Source organism: Vulpes vulpes, chromosome 12, assembly GCF_048418805.1.
Source record: "Vulpes vulpes isolate BD-2025 chromosome 12, VulVul3, whole genome shotgun sequence".
NCBI classification, from domain to species: Eukaryota; Metazoa; Chordata; class Mammalia; order Carnivora; family Canidae; genus Vulpes; species Vulpes vulpes.
The window spans coordinates 95,358,997-95,384,027 of NC_132791.1; the positions used below are offsets into that span (position 1 = coordinate 95,358,997).

The window sequence follows — 25,031 nt, forward strand, 5'->3', positions numbered from 1 at the left end:
ACTATTGAATGTCAATATTCTTAACATTTAAAAAAATAACCGTTTCACTGCGATATAGTTCACATACCATAAAATTCACCCTTCCAAAGCATACATGGCAGGGGATTTTAGTACATTCACACAGCTGAGCAACCGTCACCACCATCTAATTCTAGAACATTTTCCCCACACGGGCTTAGGACCAAATACTAACAGATCTGTAACAGCTCGTTGTGCTAATAAGTATCCCAGGAGGGCTTCCCATGCTTTAGCTCGTCTAACCCCTATCACGATCCCAGGAGAATGATTTCACATCCCTGTTTGTAAAATGGGGAAACTGAGTCAGGAGGCTCAGGAACTCCTGAGGTTCACCTACCGGCCAGCGGCTGAGCCACAGCTCACCTCTGACGCCTGGGCGTGCATCCTCCCCCCACAGCAGGGCCTTGGGCTCCTCCCAGGTTGTGAGTCCGGGAGAGGGTGCTGCTGCCTGTAGTCAGGCCCCACACCCTGAGCCTCCCTCAGCTGGGAGGGAGATGGTCCGTGGATCTGGAAGCCATGGGCCAGCCGCCTGGCTTCAGTGTGAGCCCCAGGAGAAGCTCCACGCCCCAGCAGGGGCAGGGGAGCAGCCAGTGGCCTAAGCCAGAGGCTCTGGTACACCAGCCGTCCTCGGGGCCCCTCCTTTCCCTCCTCTCGGTGCCACCCAGTCCGCCAGCCTGTCCCCTGAGTGCACCCCGGCTCCAGGGACAGCACTGAGAGCCCCACCATTTCTCACCTGCGTCCCACGGGGCTGGGCTTGCACCCTCGCTCCTCCAGCTTCGCCTGCCTGGTCCCCTGCATGCACGGCCACCCTCCTGCAGAGAGCTGCTCACCCTGGGGTAGCAGGGGCTCGGGGGTGATCTTGCCCCTGGAGTTCTTCTAGAGCCTTCTCTGCCCCTCTCTGCTTCCTCGGAGCTGAGGAAGGTGGAGGCTTGTCTGCTTCCGAGCTGTAGCATTCACTGGGCTGGGAGAGGCAGCACGACAGGTTTTCTCTCTGTTCCTGTACATCCATAATTTACATACAGTGAAAGGCACAGATCTTCAAGAGTACAGTTTGAGGAGTTTTTATTTTTTATTTATGAGAGAGAGAGAGAGAGAGGCAGAGACACAGGCAGAGGGAGAAGCAGGCTCCATGCCAGGAGCCCAACGCAGGACTCGATCCCGGGACTCCAGGATTGCGCCCTGGGCCGAAGGCAGGCGCTCAACCACTGAGCCACCCAGGGATCCCCCGGTTTGATGGGTTTTGCCGAATGCATTTGTCCACGTTACTGCCCTCAAGATACAGAACATTCCCATCACCCCAAAATGCCCCATGTGCCCCTTCCAGTCAGTCACGTCCCAGGCCCCGGCGACCTCTGAGCCCTCTGCGCTTGCCAGTGTAGACCAGTCCCGTCTGCTCCAAACCTTCATACGTGCGTTTCCCGGTGGCTGACAGGGCGGAGCGTCTTTTCATCTTCCTGGTCGTTTATAAATCTTCTTTCTGTGAAGCATTGGTTCAAGTCTTTGCCCGTTTTGTTCAAAGTTGTTTTTTTTTTTTTTTAAAGTAATTATCGAATTGTAGGAGCCGTCTGTGTATTCTGGATCTAAGTCCTTCGTGAAATACAGGTTGTAAATATTTTCTCCCAATCTACAGTTAGCTCTGTTCATTTTCTTAATGATGTGCTTCAAAGAGTAGAAGTCTCCAATCTGGAAAAAGTCCAACGTGTCATTTTTTTCTTTCCTAGCTCCTTCTGCGTCCTTCCTAAGAAATCTTTGCCTATCCAAGGTCACAGAGATAGTCAGTCCCTTATGTTTTCTTCCGAAAGCCTTACAAGTTCTGGATTTCATATTGAGGTCTGTGCTCCAGCTCGAATTATTTTCTGTGTGCGGCGCGAAGTAGGGGCTGAGAGTCTTTTTTCTTATGTGGATAACCAGCTCTTGTGGTTGGAAAGACTTTCCTCTGTCCGTGCAGTTGCTGGGCACCCTTGTTATCTCTAACCACTAGGAAGGTATGGATGGCTTCAAATAATTCACTCTCCAGAGGTTAGAAGATGTTAAAAGTAGACTTTGGAAGTTTCCTCTATGAAGTGTCAAGCTCACACGCTTGCATTCCGAATCCCTTCTTGACCCGGGGACGCGGCGCTGCTGCCTGGTGGGCAGCCCTGGGCGCAGGGTGCCCGCAGCAGAACCGCCGATGGCTCAGGGTGCGGCGGGCAACGAGGCCTGCGAAGCGCTGCTGTGGCCTGTGCCACCATCTCCTTTCTCGATTGATCCTTGTCGTGCCACCAGGCTCGAGTGTCTTCCTGGATTACCGCTGTTCACTCACGTGGCCGGCTTCCCCTCCATCGTTTGAGTCGTGAGGACGCCAAGCCCTCTGTTAGGCTCGTCGGCACGACGGGAAACACGAGCACACGCGCACACACACGGGCCTGGGGTTCGGAGACAAGGCTGCGGAGGGCACTCCCCGTTTCGCAGCTGCGGCTGCAGAGCGCTCTGGTCTTCCCTCCACGCGTGGCAGACACGTGGCACGGGGGGGGGGTGCTTTAGTCTCCTGGAGACGGGGCCCTAAGTTCCAGCGCTGTTACAGGTACTGGAGGAGCCTGGCCCTGGCCTCGGCCTTGGCCTCGATGTTTCCAGCTCCGAGCAGGCGGCCTGTGACTGCTGGAGCCGCCGCCGGGCTATGGGGAAATACGTCAGGACCTCACACCCGCTTCCCTTGCTGCTCGCGAGCCGCCCCTCACACCCGGTCCGCAGGGGAAGGGCAGGGGTGGTCACCTCCATCTCACCGCGGAGGAGCAGGCCCGGCAAGGGACGCCCAACGAGCCATCTGCGGCCGAGCTGGACCCTGGCCCCGAGCGAGGCCCAGTGCCCGCATCCTCCCGGGAGCAGGGTGGTCTCATCAACACCGCAGGGGATCTGCCTCGAACCTCCACCTCTGGGTAGGCACTGGCTTTTTGGGCGCCGCTGATTGCCTTTAAAGCAATAAAGTGGGTTCGGGAACGGAAGCATCCAGAAGTCTCCGAGCCAGCGCGACCCTGACGTCAGAAATAGCTGCATTTCCTCCCGCCCTGGTGCTGCGACAGCCTGAGGAGCACAGATCGCCCTTGCGGGGTCCTGGTTTGTTCAGTTTTGGGTTCTCCTCTGTCGCCCAGGAGCTGACCTCACCAGCTCTGCCAGCGACTTTGACTGTGACTTGCTCTCTGGGGGCAGCTACGGCTACAAATGTAAACCTACTGAAGGCTTTGAGCGTCCGGGGATGTAAAGGGGCTTCTAGGAGATTTGACGTCGAACCCATAGCTGGTCCCCAGGACCCAGCACCTCACCGAGAGGTCCCGTGGCTTGTCTGTGGCTGCTGTTGCCGTCCTGAAGCTTGAAGTCCCTGTGGGCAACGTCTCCGCAACACCGGCCCATTGCATCTGCCACGGTCCAGAATGAATTTCCAGCTCCGAGGACCATTGTCCCAGAGCCTGGGCAGGCGCACAGGGGACAGTGGGAGGACTTATGGGCACAGGCCTGGAAGTGAGGAGGGCCTCCTCCAGTGCTGCTGGCTTTGAACACTTCCCTGCACATAATTAATCTCACCCTTGGAGATGAGATGATAGAGGGATGAGCCCAGGGGCTTGCGAGGACGGAAGGGGAGGATGTGTATAAACTCCACAAGGGCTGGACTTGGTTTCCTCTTCCATGGCTCCATGTGCTGCATAGGACAGTGGCTCCCACTCGAAGTGACTGGACGAAGGTGGAGCATCGCGCCTGAAGACCACGATGTCCGCATCAACCCCACTGTCACTGTTACGTGTCCTCCCCCTACCAGGAAAATATTTATGTGACCCGCAGACGGGGAGAGGCCGACGGCCCTGGTTACTAGCCCCCCGGTGCCGTCTGAGTGGTGGTGGTCAGCGTGAAGACTGCTGGACGGACCCCTGGCAGGACAGTGGAGGACGCGATGTGCCCACTGGGGGATCTTAGAGTCAGCATGTGGGCATTTGGCGGCTGCCATGTATTCTTTGAGTTCATGCATTTCCTTTATATGTGAAAATAAATTAAAAAAGTAAAAGAACCTCCAGTGGTGAAGGGTTTCCCTTTCCATTTTTTTCTCTGCCAGACCCCAGCTGATGGCTGGTTCCAGGAACGACAACCTACGGGGTCCAGGCCGGGGGAGTCTGCTCAGCAGGAAGAGGGAAGAACAGAGAGAGGACAAAGGGGCGAATGGCGGTGGAGCCCACAAGGCTCCACCCCTGAGGCTGCAGCTGGTCACGGAATTTATCACCATGACCTTCAGATGTGGCCAGAGCCTGCTGACCCCCATCCGGCTGGCATCTTGAGAGTCTTGTTCACGCGTAGAGGTGATGATGCCTGTGCTGCAAGGGTGCTTGGTCCTCAGCTCCCGACACGGCTGCAGCCTGAGCCTGAGCCTTCCTGGCCCATAGGAGTGACAAGGATGGCAGTGGGCCTCACACCCAAGGACATGCTCAGGGTGTCTGATTCAGTGTGGCGTTGTGGAAAATGGTTCTGGAAAGCCCGGTTCCAGGACTAGCTCTACAGGGATGAGCCGTGACCTCAGGTGAGTCATCTTGCCCCTCTGGACTCCAGTGTCCTCATGTATAGATGCTCATCTAGGGGGAGGTACACTGCCCTCCAGCATCCAGTTTTTTCTTTTTCAGATTTATTTATTTATTTGAGAGAGGGGAGAGGAGAGAGAGAGGGAGAGAGTCTCAAGCAGATTCCCTGCTGAGCGTGAAGCCTGACGTGAGGCTTGATCCCACGGCCCCTAGGTCATGACCTGAGCTGAAATCAAGCCAGAGGACCAACCGACTGAGCCACTGTTCAGATGTCAGACTGTTCCATGTCTCGTATTGCACAGCTCTACCTTTTCCCACCTGGATGATGATCGAAGCAGGTATCAGTCACTGCCGGCTTGGGAGGCTCCGGGTTCTGTGCCAAGGATAGTGCACGACAGGTCTCATTTGGTCCCCACAAGCGACCTCTGTGGCAGGTGCTATTATTACTCCTACTTTACAGAGGAGGGAACCGAGCATCCCGGAGGGTCACGCTGCCGGCGCCGGTGTTAGCTACGCACGGAGTTGTCTGTTCCTGAGCTGCAAGGTGTGTTTGTCTTATGGATTCAGTCACTTTCCTCAGCACTTCCCTCTGGTTATGTATTCTGTGAGCGCCGCGCCTCCAGCCAAGAGCGGGATGCACCCTGGGCTCCAGCCGCGCAGGCTCGGTTTGGCGCGAGTTCCCACCCACTAGAGTGGGATGAGGGGGTCCGTGCGAGCCCACGCGCCAGGAGTTCTCCAAACGGAACAGAGGCCCACGGAGCAGGAGCGAGGCACAGATCCCACAGCCAACCAATGTCTGATTGGATGGACGTTATTAATCTGGAGGCAGCAGGCTTGCGTGTCAAGTCCTGTGACTTCTTTGGGCCTCAGGGTCTCATTTGTGAAAATTAGATGACAGATGTACCTTAAAGGGGATTGAGAGGAATCTCTGCCCTCAGTGAACCCTCCTGAACATCCCTCGTAGAGGGTTTGGCACGAGCACAGGATTTGACAAACACCTGCTCTGGCCGTGGGCCGTGGGCCGTGGGCCGTGGGGTGGCACTGTGATTTTCCGGGTGTCACCCACCTAACTTGTTTTACTGGACAATATTAATAAATGCCTAACTGCTCCTGGGGATATAATGGACTGCTGGAAATGCAAGGCTGGATCGGAGACGGTCTGCTAGCAGACGCTACCGAAGAAGACATTATTAATCATATCGGGTGTTCCCACTGAGCTCTATCCACTTGAGGAACTGCAGCCGGGGGGCTCCTGCATGGGTGCAGGAGTTGGGGTGCTGCTTCCTCAACCCCCTGCAAATCCAAAGCAAAGCACACACGAACAGCAAGGTAACGTGACATGAAAGCCCGTTCCTTCCCTGTGAGAGCAGCTGCCCACCCCCCACGCCACTAGCTGATAATGGCCACCCCTCATCAAATATTTATCCCAGCCCTTGTGGTCCTCCATCAGCCTGCAGCATCGTGCCAGGGATGGAATCTGATTATTAAAAATGGTCAGGAGTGAGGCAGGCAGACTACAAAGTGCCTGGGATGGAAAGGGTGTAACATCAAAGCCCCAGATTCTTCCTTAAAGGTCGCCTCTGGAAGCAGGGGCGCTCGGGGAGGCAGTAGGGCTTGCCAGGGTGCGAGGACATGGCCCCCGTGCACCTCCCAGCCTCCGGGGCAGCTCCTGCTCCCTTCTTCCCTCACCAGTGGCCCGGAAGGGAGCTAAGCCCGAGCCCTGGGCCCAGAGGCCCGGCTCCAAGCCACGGCTCCATGAGAAGCAGGCGATGTCCTGCCCCACTCTGACTCGTGCCTGCCCTCACTTTTGAGGGGGGCCCTGGCATTTCATTAGTGCCCTGTTTGAAGCCTGCCCTTTGCAAAGCAGAAAATGAAGAGAAGAAAGCAAGCATGGAAGCAGATTCAAACAATCTTCCGGTGTCTGGAGTTTCTGGTGTCCCTCTGTGCGGCTTCACTCATTACAAGGGTGCAAAGGCCTGTCAGGCAAGAAATCATGCCTGCTGTTTACACTCTAATGGAGCCCAGGGACCAATTAACCACCCTGAGCGCCAACGGGCAGATCATTTCTTAAAGGAATAGGAGGGAACTCTTAGATGATGGCTTCTTTTTTCCCCGTTTCCCCCACATAAAAGACAAATGTTATGTCAACAGTTTCTCCAGAGCAATCCTTTATTTCCTGAAAGTCCTAAAACTGACCCATTTATCAAAACATTACAGATGCCGCGGTCCACGAGCAACATCCTGTTCAGTCTCCCGAGTCCTGGAGCCCCAGAGGCTGCGGGCCTGGTCCGGGCGGTGGCATCAGAAGCGGCCCTCCACGCCCAGCAGCTGCACCGCGGCCTCCTGCACAGCCTGGTGGATGTGCCTGACCTCCCTCTGGGACAGGGTCCGCTCCATGTGGCGGTAGGTGATGCGGTAGCAGTGGCTGGTCTTGTGCGTCCTGGAGAACGGAAGAGAAAGGCAGGTGAGTGAGGGGCGGGGGCGCTCGGCGCCTGCAGGAGCCAAGCCGGCGGCTCTGACCAGATCAACGCGGGTGGAGAACGGAGGGTGGGAGCCGGGGTCACGGGCACCCGTGGCCCGCGCCTCTTCCGGGCAATACAGGCAGTGTTGGGGGAACAGTGGCTTGGACAGCCGAGGCTGCTCTTCCCATCGGCCCAGGTGCCTTCAAGTGCCCGGAGAGGGATGCTTCCAACCAGCTGAGGTGCCCGGGCCATGCCCTAGAGACTGTGGCTCAGCAGGTGGGAGGTGGGCGCTGGGCTCCCCAGGGGACTGATAGGCAGGCAGGCGTGGGCACCGAGGCCGGTGTGCCTCCACCGTTCTCACGTCACAGAAGACGATCATGGTTGTTAGGCACACTGCAGTCACAAGGCCGCGGCTGGCCCAGGGGCTCTAGCCGTCTGGAAGGCCGAGGGGTGTCCTTCTCTTCACACTGCTGCAGGCCACGGAGAACACACGCTTCCATGGCCCCCGGGCAGTGGGGCCTTTTGCAGAACTCGGTCTTCACAGAGACACCCGAAAAGCCACCTGGTACAGGTGCCCTGTGTACGTGCCTTGGACGTGCCTCTGGGCTTCAGGTCCATTGGAAGGGCGAGGCCTGCCCTGCTGGGGTCCACAGGGACCTGTCCACTGCACAGGCACAGCCCAACTGTCCCCAGGGCCACCGAAGCTGCTCGAAGATCCCACCCTGCCTCCCTGAAGAACAGAAGACAGGACTTTTTTCCAACCTGACATCATCAAGAAAGGATGCTGCAACATCCAGAGGTTTTGAGAGATGGAAGGTTCTGGAAGAGGAAAAATTAGGTAAGCAGAGAGAGAGAGAGAGAGAGAGAGGGCATAGGAATTGCAGATGCCTGAAGAGGGTGCAGACATATACTAGAACAAGGGTGGCCACATGACCTGGGAGCCCAGGTTGTCAGGGACCTGGCGACCGTGCAAGGCTGTGATGGTTTCCTGGTGGGCAGGGGGCGGGGGGTGTGCACCACACCAAGCTGCACACAGGCAGGGACCGCCTCTGCCCCCCTAATTCTAGGTCCCAGCGAGGGGCGCAGAGGCCTCTGCTGAGGCAGCAGCCCAGGGTCCCAGCGCTGGCTCCTCCGTCTCTGGGCCACGACTTAGTTTTCCCGGGTCTGTTCCTTCTCCGTTGAAAGACGTAACAGCACAGTGCACCCCATTAACCTTTCCAAACTGTTGCAGAGACCTTCTAGAAAGAGACAGGGCTTTGCAAAGGACGAGGTGCTGCATGAGGGTGGGGCCAAAGTGTCCTTGTGGCAACTGGGGTTCCCGGGGCTCCGTCTGGCCCCGCTTACTGAGCTGGAGAGCTGATCATGTGGCCACTCGACAACCGCGACCTGGGCTGAGATTTCCCACCGCGATGAACGGGAACAACTCACCATCTTGTTTCTGTGGGCTTCAGGGAAGGCCCCACTCAGGATCCCTGGGATTCAAACAGCTTTCATAAAACATCGTGATGAGTGAGGTGTAAATGAATCATAAACATATGGATTAATTTTATAAATTGAGAGAAATAAAATTGGCAGAATATTTGGTGATAATTCAGTAGATTCAACTGAAAAATCAACCAGCTTTGCCTTTTCCTGACATCACTGGTGAGAGAGAGAAAACCTACTTTTACTTGTTTTTAGGAACTTCTCTCTCTCTTTTTTTTTTTATAGGATGATTGTATTTATTTCTTTGAGAGCATGCGCAGGTGCCAGCCGGGGAGGAGCAGAGGGAGAGGGGCAAGTAGACTCGGTGCTGAGTGCAGAGCCGGATGTGGGGCTCGATCCCGGGATCCTGAGATCACGATCCGAGCCGAAATCAAGGGTCAGATGCTTGACCGACTGACTGAGCCACCCGGGCGGCCCGCTGTTTTCAAGGAACTTGTGTTTGGAGCTTTTAGTTGTTGGGGCTCCTGTCCCCCTTTTGCTTGGGAGCCGGGAGGATTGGGGCTGGCAGGTGGTCATGAGTCTCCCCATCCTCGAGGAGCGGGCTGTCCACAGGAACCACGGAGTCACGGAGCTGAAGAGAAGGCTTCAGAGCTAGGTAGGTGGTGCAGCTGCCTAACTCTGAGAACGTGCTAAAGGCCAACGCCCCGCCCACTTTAAAGGTGGTCAGTGTTGGTCAGTGTCCACCTGGTTACAAACACGCACACAGAAACCAGGCAGTTTGGCGTGAGGGCCCAAGTGTTAAGTGCCCCCAAGTGCTCCAGCACATTCCTCCCCTCCTGTCCCATCTCCAGCCTCTTCCTTCTACCCCAACTCCCCCTAGGAGTTCTTTAACCTTCAAGGAAGAGGTGGAGTAAGCCCACGTTCCTTTCCAGCCCTGTCCCTCAGGAGGGCGCAAGCCAGACACAAGGTCTAACTGGGACATGGGGTGGGAAGCCTGGGACAGGGACACTTTTTAATCAAGACCTTTCCTTGGGGCAGCCCCAGTGGCGCAGCGGTTTAGCGCCGCCTGCAGCCCAGGGCGAGATCCTGGAGACCCGGGATCGAGTCCCACGTCGGGCTCCCTGCATGGAGCCTGCTTCTCCCTCTGCCTGTGTCTCTGCCTCTCTCTCTGTGTGTGTGTCTCTCATGAATAAATAAATAGAATCTTAAAAAAAAAAAAAAAAAAAAAAAGACCCTTCCTGCTTAAGGGGCCTTTACGAAGGTGGGCTGCAAAGCCAGGCTGCTGTGAGAAGCCAAGAGAGCTGTCAGGGAGCTGTGTGGTGCAGCCCCAGCTCCGGTCCCGCACGGCGGGCGGGCACGGTGAAGCCGCGTGGTCCTTGCCCGACCCAGGCCGGTGCCGGGACCTTCGGGACGAGAAACCTTCCCGGGAAGAGAGAAGGGGCCACCCTGACAAGGGCGGTTCCCAAGGTAAATAAAAGTTCTCTTTTATGCACTCGACGGCCTCTACTCATAGGCAACGTAAATACGTTTTACTGAGCGTGGGGGGGCAGATCTCATTACAGCGGGTTTGAAGACAGAGTCCGAACCTTCCTTTTGGTGTTTGGATTTCATTGCCCCGGGATATCGGCTAAGACGAGCAGGTCACTGGCTGGAGCTGGAATTTTTAACAGAGATTTTGGAGCGAGAATCCTAGAACTCTTGAGCTTCAGGAGTGCCCCGATGTCCACCCCTAGGGGCCTTCGTCCCACGGCAACAGCCTGTTCCAGGCACCGAGCAGGGGAGGGGAGCCCCGACCCAGCCAGCTGGCAGGGGCCCGGGCGCCCAGGTCCTGCGGAGCCCGGGGGGAGGAGCTTGCCCCTCCTGCCCTGAAGTCCCCCTGTCCCCCCCGCCCCCCAGCAAACACTGTTGCTTCCACTAACGACTCTTCTGTGCTGTTTCCCACCCCAGGGCTGGGCGTGCAGGCCGCAGACCCTAGACGGCCGGCAGGTGCCCGAGGTGCCCGAGGCCGCCCGGTGGCGGGGGGGGGGGGGGGGGGGAGCAGGGATGCTTTGGGCCACCCCCCCCCCAGCCTCCCTTAGGTCCTGCTCCGAGGGCTCCCGGGTGCAGGACGGCTGCCAACGCGGCTCACGGTTCCCCGCCGCCCGTGGGATCCCGGGCCGGGTGCACCTGCGGCGGCGACAGGCTGCCTGAGGACAGGGCCGTGTGGGTCGCGCCCGTAGGGAGGCCTGCCCCAGCCCGCCTCCCTTCCTGGCCAGAGCCCTGAGCTGGGGGGTGGGGGGGCTGCTCCCCAGGAGCTGACAGGCTCCAGCCCGAAGCAGAGGGCTGCGGGGGTGCGTGGCTGAGCCCAGTGCTCGCAGCACCCACGGGGCCGGCTTGGCCATCTGTGACCCGCGCGGCTGCTGCGCCACTCGGTCACCGGCGGTCACGCACGTGCCGCAGGCATGCTGGGGTCGTTCAGCGTCCGTCTGCCACGCAGGTCAGGCTCCACGGGATCCTTTCACTCCCGAGGACACGCGACTCCACGAGGCTCCCCAACGGCCAACACTCTGGGTGATGGCAGCGCCGCGGCAGGCGGGACACGGACCCCTCTGGTCCTTCTCACGGCGCGGGGTGTACGGGCTGTCACGGAGATGCGCCTTCACTCAGATCACTGTCCTTCTCTAGATTCCCGCCCCAGGCACTGTAGTGGGGGTAGGTTCCATTTTCTGAGTGAAGGGAAAAGGGATTCCTCGATTCATCCTAACGTGTCTCGTGCTCGTGTGATGCAGCAGCTCAGTGGGAGGCCCCATAGGGCCGACATCCGTGCAGTTAGGGGGTGCACGGTGCCTTCACGCGGGGAGGGGTCGACTCAGGGAAGGGAAGAGGATGATGGAAAAAGAAGGAAGGGGGATTAGTTGCTCAAGGCCACTCCTGAAAATACAGAATGAAATGGGGCCTGGTGGAGTGGACAGGAGCCCAGAGTTTGCTCCTACAGAGGCCTGGGTTGCAGTCCCTACTCTGCCCTTTGCTCTCTGTGTGGCTTGGGCCAGTGCATCTAAGCCCTGGTTCAGTGAGGGCCACCACCTTGCTCCCGGGTCTGTGCCCTCGGAGTGGGGGCTGTGTGCTAGGGCGGAGAGCTCAGCACCCAGGCTGTCCCATTTCCTCCCTCCATGCATGGGGCCATCAGGAGAGGAATGGCACCCTGGAGAGGGGGACTTGTAGTTCTTACGTGCTTCTCTGACCCTCCCCTCATGCGCCTGGAATCTGACCTGCAGGCAAAGGTAGGGGGTGGAGGTCAGGGAGAGTGATGCTTAGTGCTGAGTCAGGCATGGTTTACATAAGTGGTCTGCAGGGGGGCCTGGGTGGCAGGTGATTGGGTGTCCGGCTCTGATTTCCACTCAGGTTATGATGCCAGGGTCATGAGATCAAGTTCTGTGTTGGGCTCCACACCCAGGGGAGCCTAAGATTCTCTCTCGCTCTGCCCTCCCCTGCTCTCTCTCGTTCTCGCTTTTTAAAAAATTTTATTTATTCATGAGAGACACAGAGAAAGAGGTAGAGACACAGGCAGAGGGAGAAGTAGGCTCCTTGTAGGGAGCCCGATGTGGGATTTGATCCCAGGACCCTGGGATCATGCCCTAGGCCAAAGGTAGATGCTCAGCTGTGAGCCCCTAAGTGTCCCTTGTTCTCGCTCTTAAAAGAAAAAAAAAAAGTAACTTAAATAAGTGCCCTGGAGACTAATAATATATATACATATATAATAATAATATGTGTGTGTGTGTGTATATATATATATATATTTTTTTTATATATATTTTTTTTTGCCAAAAAAAGAGGAGAAAATGACATCTGATGATAAGACCTAGCATGTAATGACTCTATGTCACTTTCCTCTGGGGTTTTCTCTGACAGAGGTGTCACTGGTTTAATGTAAGGGAAGAACACGCGGGCGTGGGAGGCAGGCAGGAGGCCTGGGTCCTAGTCCAAACCCCAGCAATCTCTGTGTGGCTTCCCCAGTGAGAGGGCTGGACTGAATTGGCCCGAGGCTCTTTCTCGCCTGAACATTCCAAGAGTTAGTTCAGAGGACAGATGAGTTTCTAAAGTAAATGCACACGTGGAGGAAATGAGGCAGGCAGCCAGCAGTGTTTGTGAGCCTGCATGGAATGAAAGAGAAGGGGGCTCTGATTTGGGGCAATTTGCAGACAGCCTAATGGATGGACGCAAGATGTATTAGTGATCAATGCAAGAGGGAAGGGAGTTGGCTTAATGAGGCTCGAATACAGCTTGATAGAGCCCACGAGGAGAGTCTTCCCGTAGGAGGTGAACCTCTAGTCGTAATGGACACTCTGGACACATTTTAGCCCCTCCTCACCAACTACCTTTTTCCACCCCACTGCCATACTCTCCAGAACTAGGAGGTTCGCCTTTCTCATTCTCAGAATGGTACGTCTTAGCCTGATGCTCCCGGTGGGCCATTCGGAGCGGGGGCCTCCCCCCAGTTCCTGGCTAGCCAGCATCAGCGTTGCCTCTCACTGCTGCTGCTGCTGTGGTTACAATTTCTTCCCAGAGGGATTTCTGTTCCTGGGAGTCAGTCACAAGAAACCAAACCAGATGGTCCCTCTGACAGTTACTGCCTTGGGAAAGACAACTCCAATCCAGGCCTTGATGGAGGGAGAGTCAGAGCCAGGGAAGAGGAACTTGCTGGGTGCAGCGTGAGTAGAGTTGCTTTCAAACCTGCCTCCCCCGCCCCCCACCCAGCTCCCAGTCATCTCGCGTGTTGGCAACTTAAGAGCTCCTCAGAGACACACATTTTGCAGGCAAGAAATGCTTTTTCACATCAAACACTTGTCAAGTCCTCAGGGAAGTTTCAAAGCACCCCCAAGGGTTTTATACCCATCAGTCCTTGTAACTTCCCCCAGTACTTCCCAATGAGTGCCTCATGCCAAGCTCCTCAGGAGGAAGGAGTTGATGCTCGTGCCTCGTGGGGAGTGGGGCCAATGCTCCTGGCTCTAAGTGCACGCATATACCAAAATAACTGCCCTGGGGAAATCATCTAATAGAATCTCAAGATATAGACTAACCAGTGCTATGACTTCCCAGCTGGAGGATCTCGGGCCGGTTCTTAATCTCTGATCCGGGTTCTCAGTCTAAGATACAGATAATGAATGCATAGGGATTTTTGAAGAGACTGTATGAAAATAATACATGTTAAGTGTTTAGCATAGTTTAGGATTATAGTTAAGAATCGGTATTATTATTGACATACCTAAAGATTCTAGGGTCTCTACTTTGGGCCACATGGAAAGATCTGAACAACCTTAGATGAATTATCGGAGCTTCAGCTCCCCATCTATAAAGATGGAGTCCTAATGTGAAACGTGCCACAACACGGTGGAGAGTTGAGGGCATTATATTGAGAGAAATAAGCCAGGTGCCGAAGGCCAAACATAGAATTCTACTTACATAAGGTCCCTAGAATTGTGAAACCCAGAGACAGAAAGTAGAAGGGTGGTTGCCAGCCGCTGGGGGAGGGAGGGAGGAGGAGTTAGTGTATAATGGTGTTTGAGTCTGGGAAGATGAAAAAGACCTGGAGATGGATGGATGGTGGTGATGGTTGCACAACAGTGTGAATGTGCCTCCCGCCACAGAACCATACACTTCACGATGGTGAAATAGGTAAATTTTATGTATATTCTATTAAAATAAAAAAATTCGAGGGGAAGAGTTGGCCCAAATAATCCAGTTGACTGTTACTAGAAATGGAGGTTGGGAACTTGCATTTATATGAAAACAAATAAACAAAAGACAAGAACAAAAACCCCACCAGGTCATTAATATCCACGCGGTGGGACTATTTCAAGGGTATAGCACGGTTGGTTTCCATCCTCCTCAAATAGCTCGTTTTGATTTCATTAACCTAGCTACTAGGCTGCCCTGCATTTGACACAAATTTTTATGATATCCTGCTCATAAAGCTATAACAAAATTTGACCATATTTGAACAATTCTCTTCAACTGTTCCATGATTCTCCAAGCCATCCTCATATATTTCTAACAAACTTGGGAGTAATGGCTCATTTTGCACAGATTTCCAAAGCTCTGTGCTTTTTGGTTGTGTGGAAAATTTGGAAGAGGTTTTATTTTTCTCCCTGGCTTAGTCTGCCAAGCCAAAGTCAACAGAGCTAACTTTAACTCTCTACTGTTACATGGCAGCTTCCCAAATGTGTTGACACTTTGGTGGATGAGTCAGGTTACAAAACAGAAGATTTGTGGTAGGTGAAGTGCTACATTTCCAACTCAATCAATTGATCAGCAATTATTTATCCTGTGCTGAGGCAGACTTTGTGGGAGATACAAAATACGAATTGCTTGATCGATATGTAAATATTCATGGAGTGGCTGTTCTGTGCACAACTCACTGGCAATGTTATGGGGGAGAAGTATCCCAAAATAATACAAAAAGAAGGATTAGGCTAGATTACCATCTATCTGGGGCTTAAGACATTTTCATTTATAATGAAGAGATACCAACAGGACAAAGCTATTCATGGTAAATGTTAAATGAACGACATGGATTGTAAATGACTTAGCAGTGAGAAAGACTGGCAGGGGAGATGAGATTAGATTTAGATCTTAAAGTATGATTAGGATTTTTGCAGGTGAAGGCCAAGGGGTGGATCTAGCTGGCAACATGACACAAATACTAGTCAGGGTGAGGGGTATTTATTATCTTTTTCCTTTTCCATTTCAACACTGAGTTGCTGAGTGTATGTTGCAGGTATAAATGGTCCAGTCAAGAGCTGTCCAGGGGATGCAAGTCCGTGTACAAACACAGCAGGAAGCCAGCTTTGGTCACAGCATGTACAGGAAGTGAATGACCCTGTAAGAGGGAAGGGTCATCTCTGCAAAGGCACAGACAGAAGCATGGACAGATGAGGAGAGGTGAGTAGTTCAGAGTGGCTGGTCTGGGTGTAGACAGTACAGAGCCGGTAGGGTAGGAGGCTGCACGGTGGGTGGGGATTATAGAGGAAGGCCTTATGTTCCTAGCTAAGAAGCCTCAAATGAAAATGCATCAGTAAGCAGTCAACCAAAACAACGGAGTCCAGGATCATAGCTCTACAGTATCTTATGACTTCTCTGGGCAGTTTTATTGCATGTAGAGTTCACTGGCCCTCAGTGAACTTCAGATCTCCCTTTTCCCCAAACAGTAGAGGATTACTCAGATATTATGGTTTACCATGTCACTGATCTGGTATTAACAGCCACCCAACCAAGGGGTACGCTACAGATCTATCCTCAATCCCATTATTATAAATAGAATCACCCATAACTGTGTTATGCTGAATAGCTTATATTTCTTTAGTGAGTAATGGATGAAATGTGCTAATTACTTTAAGAAAGACTCAGTGTCTAACTATGAAGGAAGCATTAGGAAAGAGAAATTTATATATATTTCCAATGACTTATGGTTATTTTGCAAATGTTTTTGAGGAGGGACTTTCTAGGTCTAATTAATAGTATCATCCCTTTTTTTAAATTCTGGGTTTTGCTATCAGTTGTTGTACAATTGAAGATACTTTGTTACTAATAATGGTAACAACAATAAGAAAAATTAACAATTATAAAGCAATGTAGCTTCCAGAGCCTTGGACCCACATGGTCTTGCTAGTTGAGACCCACATGGCAACCCTGAGAAGGGGACACTGTCATCTGTTTCTGCAGAGCCAGAAACAGGCCCAGAGAGATACACTGACTTAATGAAGGCCACAGGTGGAGGATGTGGGGACTTGCTTTTTATTGAAGTCTGTGCATCCTTTTGTTGTGGGCACACTCTGTTCAGCCTGTCAATGTCTGCTGCAAGCACTGCAAATTTTTTTTTTTAGATTAAAAAAAATTTTTTTTAAAAGATTTATTTATTTATTTGAGGGAGAGAAACTGCATGAGCAGAGGGGAGGGGTAGAGAAAGAGGGAGAGAGAGAATCTCAAGCTGACACTGCACTGAACACAGAACCTGATGTGGAGCTCAATCTCATGACCTGAACTGAAACCAAGAGTAGGATGCCCAACTGACTGAGCCACCCAGATGCTCCACCATTAACTACTTTTAAGCAGGGATATCACAGTAATGATTCTTATTTACCCATTAAATTACAGGATGCTTTTAGAATATGACTAGGATTTTATCACAAAACAGGGAAAGGATAAATTCATTAGTAAATATTACTTAGCAGAGAAAGAGTAGGAAGTATAAAGAAAGGGTGAAAGAAGAAAGAAAAAACATGTTATCTTATTTTTTTAGAGGGAGAAAGCAGGGTTTGGGTGGAGGGGAGGGGCAGAGAGAAAGGGAGAGAGAATCCTAAACAGGTTCCATGCTCAGTGTGGAGCCCAACACAAGGCTTGATCTCACAGCCCTGAGATTATGTCCTCGGCTGAAATAAAGAGGATCCTTAACCAACGGAGCCACCTAAGGTGCCCTAAGAAAAAAACATTTTAAAGGGAAGAATGATCTACTATATACTTAGTGTTAGGCACTTCCAAATTTCATTTTATCCTCTTCGTTAATAGAAAATACGAGAGAGAAAAAGAAAAACAAAGCCAGAATAAGGGAGAATATGAGACTGATGAAGACAAAGTCAAACCTGGAGAACACAGAATGGAGATCTGAAGGTTGGGAGTTGAACTAGCGGAGAAGATAATGAACTTGCTACAGAACTTGGGGACAAAATGAAAAGAAAGCCTTATCAATTCAATGGTTCGTGCTGCCTGAAAGGAGAGAAGACCATAGTTCTTAGGGAAGCAAAACTTACCTCAACATAATATTCTAGAAGAAATTAAAGCTCCCCACAGGGAACTTCAGACTAATAATGGTTATGATTTATGGGTCACTTAGTATGTCTACAGGCACTATTTAATTCTTATCACAGTCCCATCATAATGTGATTATTTCCCCTATTTTGTAGGTGAGAAAACTATATAGCTCAGAGAGGTTAAAAGTGACTTGCCCAGGTCACTCAAACAGTAGGTAACAGACACAGGATTACAATTTAGGTGTCAAATGCCTCCAAAGCTATGCTTTTAATCCTGGGCTGGGGATATTGACTGTTATTAGTGACCAATATCTCAACCATATCACTATTTCAAGGCAGTAGTGAGTTTCATAAGGCTGTTCCCTTGATGAAACTTGAGGGAATAGCCCTAAAATGTACTTCCATGAAAAAGCAATTTTGCTTCAGGCAAGGGAGGTGGGTCGTGAGTCCAACACAGTTTGTTTGGTGGTCTAGATATCTTTGCTACTTGGATAAATCCGGTGACCTCTCCAGGTCTCAATAAAACAGAAGCAATGCTATTTGTTCCTAACTAGTCCCACAGTTAGGAAAAAACTGAAGTCATGTGAGCAAAGCATTGTCAGCAACTCTGAAGCAAGTACTAATAAAGTAAGAGCTGGAGTCAATAAACCATTTCAAAATATTATTGAATTACAGTTATCCATTCTCAAACTCAGTGAAAACAAGTATTTTCTTCTAAAAAAAAAAAGATATCAAACTTGTATTTCTGGTGTATTACAGGCAAACATAGTCTTCTGAAGTTGAATCTGTCCATTATAAATAATTAGGCAAGGCTTGATAAGAGTGCCCCTGGGTTACTTTCACAGACAAAATACTAAGACACCTCAGTTGTGGGCTCACGGGGCAATGTGACACATTGTCGTACCTTGAAGAAACTACTAGTGTGGTCTAACATCTTTAGGTTCCTTCATTTCATGATGATTTTTTTTTTTTTTCTGGGCAAAGGAATGAGTGCCCAATGAGTTGGGCAGTGAGTGCTTTGGGCAGACTGCTGGACAGGTGACCAAAGGAGAGGTCTGGCTCTTTCGTGTATGACTGTTAGCTCAGAATAAGGCAGCAGTGAGCTAGGAAGGTTCCAGAACGATGGCAGAATAAAATGAAGATCCTACTGCTATATACTCCCAGACGTGTTAAATAACAGATAAGAACATTGGCTTTAAAAAGAAGTAGATAGCTAAATTGATAATATGAAAGCAAGGGAAAACCTCTGGGTGAAAAAAAATAAAGACAAAAACACGCAACAGTAAGTGCCTAATGCTTCAGCCGCCTGGAGCAGGGGAAAATGTCTATGACTATAACCTAGCATTTATCTGTAAACGTCCAAGTGGGAATAGAGACACAGGCCTTGGTCCACATGAAGCAAGAGGCTGGGATCACACAAGAAGTTGGATTCCTGCACAGGGCTGGTACCCTAAAGGGTTGCACCCTTTATAAAAGAGTAGACTAAGGAAAAAATATATCCTTGGTACAGAGAGGAGCAAAGGAACCTGGCCTCTGACTAGATTCTGAGCACAGTGTCAAGGAGTCTACCCTGAGAATCACAATCCCAGTGTCACAAGAGACTTTTGGGTCCCAAACACAATGCCTCAGATCCTCAAACTGGGAAATTAATAGAACACTGGTCCTGGAATGGTGCTAACCCTAGAATACGTGGGCAGAAGAAAATGCAGAACAGTGCTGGAGAGAAGTCTAGCCACATGGGATCACTTCAGGAGAAGCTCCAATGAACATAACCTCGTAGCCCCAAATTACAGAACACATAAGGAAATGACCCATGATATGCCTGAGATATTAGATTAAAAAACCAAAGAAGGATTAGTACCCCAAGAATTTCAGAAACAAGAAAAACCCAAAAAGTGTTTAAAATGCTTAAAAATGTATTTAAACATGTAAATATGCTCCAAATACTTAAAGACACGAAAGAACCATGTGATAGAATGTTAAGAAAAGAGAACAGCAGGAAGGAACCAGACCTCCAAAAAATGTATAAGAAAATATAGTTATCATTTTTAAATGAATGGAAAGGTTAACCCGACAGATTAGACACAGTTGAATGAAGAAACAGTAAGCTGGAAGGCAGACCTGAGGAGTTGTTCGGCATGCGGCAGGACAAAGTACAGGAACGTAAGACAGGAGAGAAGGTAAGAACCATAGGATAGACTCTGAGTCCCTGAAGAAGAATACAGAGAGAACAAAGAGAGGCAACATCTGAAAAGATAACAGCAAGAGACTTCTAGAATGGATGAAATCCTCAGACTCTAGAAGCACAGTAAATTCTGAATGGGATAAAAGGAAAAAAGTCTGCACCAGACACCTGGAAATGAAACTGCGGAACAGCCAGAACAAAGAGACGACCTTGAAAACAACTAGAGGGGGAAAACTACAGCACAGTAAATTCTGAATGGGATAAAAGGAAAAAAGTCTGCACCAGACACCTGGAAATGAAACTGCGGAACAGCCAGAACAAAGAGACGACCTTGAAAACAACTAGAGGGGGAAAACTACAGAACTTAGAAGGGATAATGAAAGAAAAAGGCAACTTCTCAATAGCTCCGGAGGTCAGGAGGTAAAGGAACGGTACGAACAAAATGTCAACCTCTATCAATTGCACTCAGCTAAGCTGTTATTCTAGAATAGTGGCAAAATAAAAAACACTTTCAGACAAAGTGAGACAAAATGAGAAAGTTTACCGCTCCATACCTTCCATGAAACACCTGTGAAAGGTATATTCTAGGGAGGAAACTGAATTCCAAAAGAGTGGATGTAAGAGGCCAGCAAGAATAAACCATGGCCAGGGGAAAGCTAGGTTTAGGACAGTCCCGTCTTCGATGGTGTTCCCAGAATTGCTCTAAGAGCAGCTCAGCAGGCCGATCTGCTGCTTGGGGCATTACCATCGGCCACAGGCCGCCCTGGGAAGCTGACTAGTTGCCCAAGTACACTGCGAGGCCGCGCAGCAGGAGAGCTGAGAGCCCACGCTCTGGAGGCACACAGACCTGCTCGCAGCACGTGGTAGGTGTGATTTCTTTCTGGAAAGTTGCTGAATCTCTGTAAGCCTCACTTTTAAGTGGGGGCTAGTAACATATTTTATAGATATATGTGCAAAGATTCTAACACAGCACCTGACACAAACATACTTAATAAAAGATAACGGTTACTATAATTAGTATTAGCACTATAACCTTTGCTAATTGATTGGTTTAGTGAGCAGTACATACCTTTATTTAGATTAATAAAGAAGTTACATGTCCCCAGATTTACCGAAGGAGAGAAAAATAAACAAGAGCATTAATATTAATAGAAATTTACTGGGTACCAGGTGCTACATACTATACATATACACTCAGCATTGCACTATTCCTGGCCTTTGAGCACCTCCGACTGCACGACATCTAAGCAGCTTCTCTGTTAGCATCACCCTGGTGCTGGCTGAAACTGGACTGCTGGTTTTCATTAAAACTATAGGGAAGCGGCTGGCGAGTTTCTGAAACACTGTGTTTGTTGACCACACTTGATTTGGAAGATCTATCCTGGTTGGGTTTTTTTTTTCTCCCCCTTTAAAAAAAATTAAATTAAATTTGCCAACATATAGTATAACACCCAGTGCTCAATTCATCGAGTGCCCCCCTCAGTGCCAGTCACCCCATCCCTCTGCCCTCCTCCCCTTCCACTATCCCTTGTTGGTTTCCCAGAGTTAGGAGTCTTTCATGGTTTGTTTCCCTCTCTGATTTTTCCCACTCAGTTCCTCTCCTTTCCTTTATAATCCCTTTTACTATTTCTTATATTCCACATATGAGTGAAACCATATGACTATTTTCCTTCTTCAATTTACTTATTTCACTCAGCATAAGACCTTCCAGTTCCATCTACGTGGAAGCAAATGGTGGGTATCCATCCTTTCTGATGGCTGAGTCATATCCCACCGTATATATAGACCACATCTTCTTTATCTAGTCATCTGTCGAAGGATTGTTGCTTCCTCCACAGCTGGGCTATTGTGGACATTGCTGCTGTGACCATTGGGGTGCAGCTGTCCCGGCGTTTCACTACATCAGTATCTTTGGGGTAAATACCCAGTAGGGCAATTGCTGGGTCATAGGGCAGCTCTATTTTTAACTTCTTGAGGAACCTCCACACTGTTTTCCGGAGTGGCTGCACCAGTTTGCATTCCCACCAACAGTGCAAGAGGGTTCCCCTTTTTTTAAAACCACTTCCTGCAGTTACCTCTGGCCACAGGAAAAATCAAAATAGAGCAGAGAGAAAATACAGATCTGCTGCTTTCTCTTAAACACACAGGACGAAGCCATGACATTTAGGTGCATGTGAACATGGGGAGGTGAGGAGAGGCAAAAAAAAGGCCCGGACTACTGACAGCTCTGTGTGAGAGCCAATCATTTTTACAATTCATTAAAAGACACTCATTTGCCTTAGTCTCTAGGTCCACACATAAGTCTGTTCCAATGACAAGAGCACAACACACAAAGCACAGGCGAGTCCAGGAGAGAAGCTGCAGAGGGTCTAAAGTCTTGTTGGCAGAGGCCAGGCAGTACTCTCCAGCAGGAACAGAGTTATAAGTATAAATTCTGGGCTTTCACGCAAAAATACCAGAGTAGGCACTCTTTATTTATTTATTTTTTGTTATCAATCAAATAAACTGACGTCCGCAGCAGGGCTCCCTCTGGCCACCTGCTTGTTTCAGTGTTTGCAGAAGTGACTTTGATTCATAATGTTTCCATGCAACACACGTCCTTTCTCTCTCTTCTTCTCTTACCTTCCCTCTGTCTCAATGCCCCCAAATCAAGACTGAAGGGACTTCTGGGTGCTGAGTTGTTCCTTTGTTTTGGGGACTTTTATTTTAAAAATACTAAGTACTTTATAAGTTTACTATCTCACATACTTCTCACCACTCTCTGATACAGCATCACTCCTGTGGCCGCAATAAGGAAACTGAGAGCCAGGGGTTGTGTGACTTGCCCACCTCACCTGCTCTGCTAGTTAGGGCAGGGTGTACAGGGACCTGTCCAGGACACCCTGCTACCCTCTTCCTAAGACAGGGCTCTGGGTGAGAGCAGTGGGGTGGGGCACTGGGAAACAGCAACATGTGGGGGTATCAAGAAGTTTGGGTTCCCATGACGTCAGCCTTTCCCCTAACCACCCAGGTAATCCTGAGCCTAACACCCCCGGGTCTCTGTTCCTTCATGTGGATTAGATGGTCACTAAGATATCTGGCCTCTTCACTCTGAGTCTCCGAGTGCTTATGTCTCCATCACGGGTAAGGATGGATGAAAAGCTGGGACCCAGGAGGAAGCACATTTCTAGCTCTCCCCATGGCACCCAGCATCGTTCTATTGCACCCTGGCCATGGTGTAACTGGTTGATTACAAACAAGCCGATGGTTGGCTGAGAGACCCGGCAGTTTGAGGTGTCTGAAGTCAGGCTTTACTACAGTCCTTTCGAGTAAGTAGCTGCAAAACTGCTAATTGGATTCGGCAAGTTGCTGAGTCACCATCGGGTAAGATCAAGTTGCTCTGCACAGACGATGAGTCCCATCCTGTCAGCAGCTGAGAACATTTTCTTTGTGATTAAAAAGAACAGGAGCACGAGAAGAGAGAGACGCGCAAGTGGATTGGCTTTTACAATTTATGACATGTAATTAAAATCTAACAGACCACAATTAGAAGGCATCCACCACAACCTTATTTTACCATTTGTCTTTTAATTAAATGTGTCCCATGATTTAGTTCTAACTTGGCACAGATTTCTGATGGGGACAGGGCAGAGAAAACACACAGAGCTCAGAGTCCTGATGGATTGGTTATGACATCTTCTTGGAGGAAGAGGGGAGAGAGAAGAAGCTCAAGTGTTTCACATAAATCACTGATTTTCCTTCCTCGAGATCTTTGCACATCACAACAGAGAAATTAAATGAGCCTGGCCCTTCACAAAACCACCACTGGGCACACGATGGATTTGGAGAAACCCTGCGAAGGGGAGCAAGGGCAGACCCGGTGAAGGACTTTTTTATCTTCCAGAATTGATAGGGTGATAAGTGGGAGGAATTTACCTTTATGCCGTAGAAAAGAAACGTTTGCTAGGGCGCTGGGGTGTAAACTCTGGGTGGGAGAAGTAATCTTTAAATGGAAGAAATTCAAGAGAGTCCTTTTCTGTGGAATTAATGGCTGACCACAAATGAGCCATGGGTAAGGGTGCTGGGACTGGGGGGTGCTGCATGCCACCGTAGGCTTCTACCAAGCTCACCCCTCGAGCCAGAAACAGGCAAGGGAGAAGCATTTATTCATCTGCTTTGTAATTTGGAGTTGGCATGAAGGGAGATACTCCACTTTAGAATCTTCAGGAGGATCTATGATTGGAGTTAGATTTACTGACTCCATTTTAAAGGATTTCTCACTGGAATGAATGCTGGTGAAGACAGAATTGAAGGCAGGTCCCATAATGGATCATTTTTAAGGCTTGCTTTGCTTAATAGAAAAAAGTTGTCAGTTGCATGCTGGGAACTGCTGCATTTTTTTTTTTTTTTCATTTAATTCATCCACCATCAACTGTCCAGGACAGCAGCACCCGGTCCCTGGGCTGGAAGATGCCATTTGCCTAATAAGCTAGAGACTGAGAGTCCAAGTCTATTGGCCTAAGTCACTTCATTGGCTACTCTTGGCTTTCTTCCCTACGCGACATACCAAAGAGGTTCAACTTCTGTGATTTCCCAAAATAGTTAAAAATCACTAGGAGAGGTGGTAGGATCCTTTATGGAAAGTTATGTTCCAAAATATCATTTATTACAGTGAGTTTGCACCTAGAATGCATGCTCTAAACCCCAAAGCAACGCTGCATAAGGCGTCAGGATTCTAGCCTGGCCTCTCAAAGTCTGCCTAACTTATTTTTATGAAGTTGACCTCAGCATGAAAAATGAAACAAAAAGTTCTAGGCTGAGTTAACAGGGTACCTAGCAAAGCAACATCCAACACGGCGAAGACGTTGATCCTGTAAGAATGGGTTGACTAAGAGAGATGCTTAGAGACCAGTTGGAAAGTTGAAAGAGCCTCTGAATAGTCATCTTTTAAGTGACTGTGCCTTTCTGCCCAGGCAGAAATAAGCAGTCACTGAGGAACTCCTTCAATCCTCTGCCACCAGACCCACACCTCGCCAGCACTCACGCCCTTGTCTTCTCTTTCCCTACTGTCTCTCCTTCTCCCGAAGGCTTAACCCCAGCACAGCCACGTGCATTCTACTGCCTCCCAATTCTGGGGTGCTTTGTCTGACAATGGTGCTTTCTCTCTTCTGCATCTGCAACCCTCCTCTTCCTGGGCCTTCTCCTGCCCTCCCACCAGTATTTAGAGAAGCCTAAGTCCATCTTTTGATGGGGCCTCCTCTCTGGCTCTCTTTTATTTCTCACCTCTCCGTCAGAGTCAAGTCTGTGTACCTGCCTCGTGTCCTCTAGCTGTACTCATTTTCCAGTGACCGCAATCCTGTCTCATCAAGACGATTGAGGGGCTGAGGTCCAGTGTGGACTGTGCTCACCACCTGTGGGGTTGGGTCTGCGGGTGAAGTCACACAGTCTTCTCATTTGTTCTTTGGGGGATGCCTCATGTGTGAGCCCCTGCGTGGGACCCTTCCCGCAGGGGCAGGATTAGTCTGAAGAGGAGGAGGGCACCTCAGGATGTCGGCCCCTCCAGGGAGGTAGGGGGTGGATTTCAGGCAAGGGAATTTTGGGGGCCTGACTGGGGCTATACACAGAGCCATCTCTTCACATC

The 25,031-nt window shown here is 50.3% G+C and overlaps 1 protein-coding gene across 20 annotated transcripts in view; it reads right to left on the reverse strand.

The window, feature by feature from the left end:
* Positions 1–25,031, reverse strand: part of FARS2 (phenylalanyl-tRNA synthetase 2, mitochondrial) — a 584,196-nt gene that overhangs the window by 80,026 nt on the left and 479,139 nt on the right. For 11 of the 20 annotated variants that reach the window (XM_072729201.1, XM_025987478.2, XM_072729206.1 and 8 more), the window contains one exon: positions 6,708–6,996. The exons of 8 other annotated variants lie outside the window; for them this stretch is intronic. In XM_072729201.1, coding sequence (XP_072585302.1) covers positions 6,858–6,996 — 139 coding nt within the window. In that variant the 3' untranslated portion in view covers positions 6,708–6,857. Of the gene's footprint in view, positions 1–836; positions 980–6,707; positions 6,997–25,031 lie in introns of those variants that run through there. One more of the 20 variants, XM_072729203.1, reaches the window with a different exon arrangement.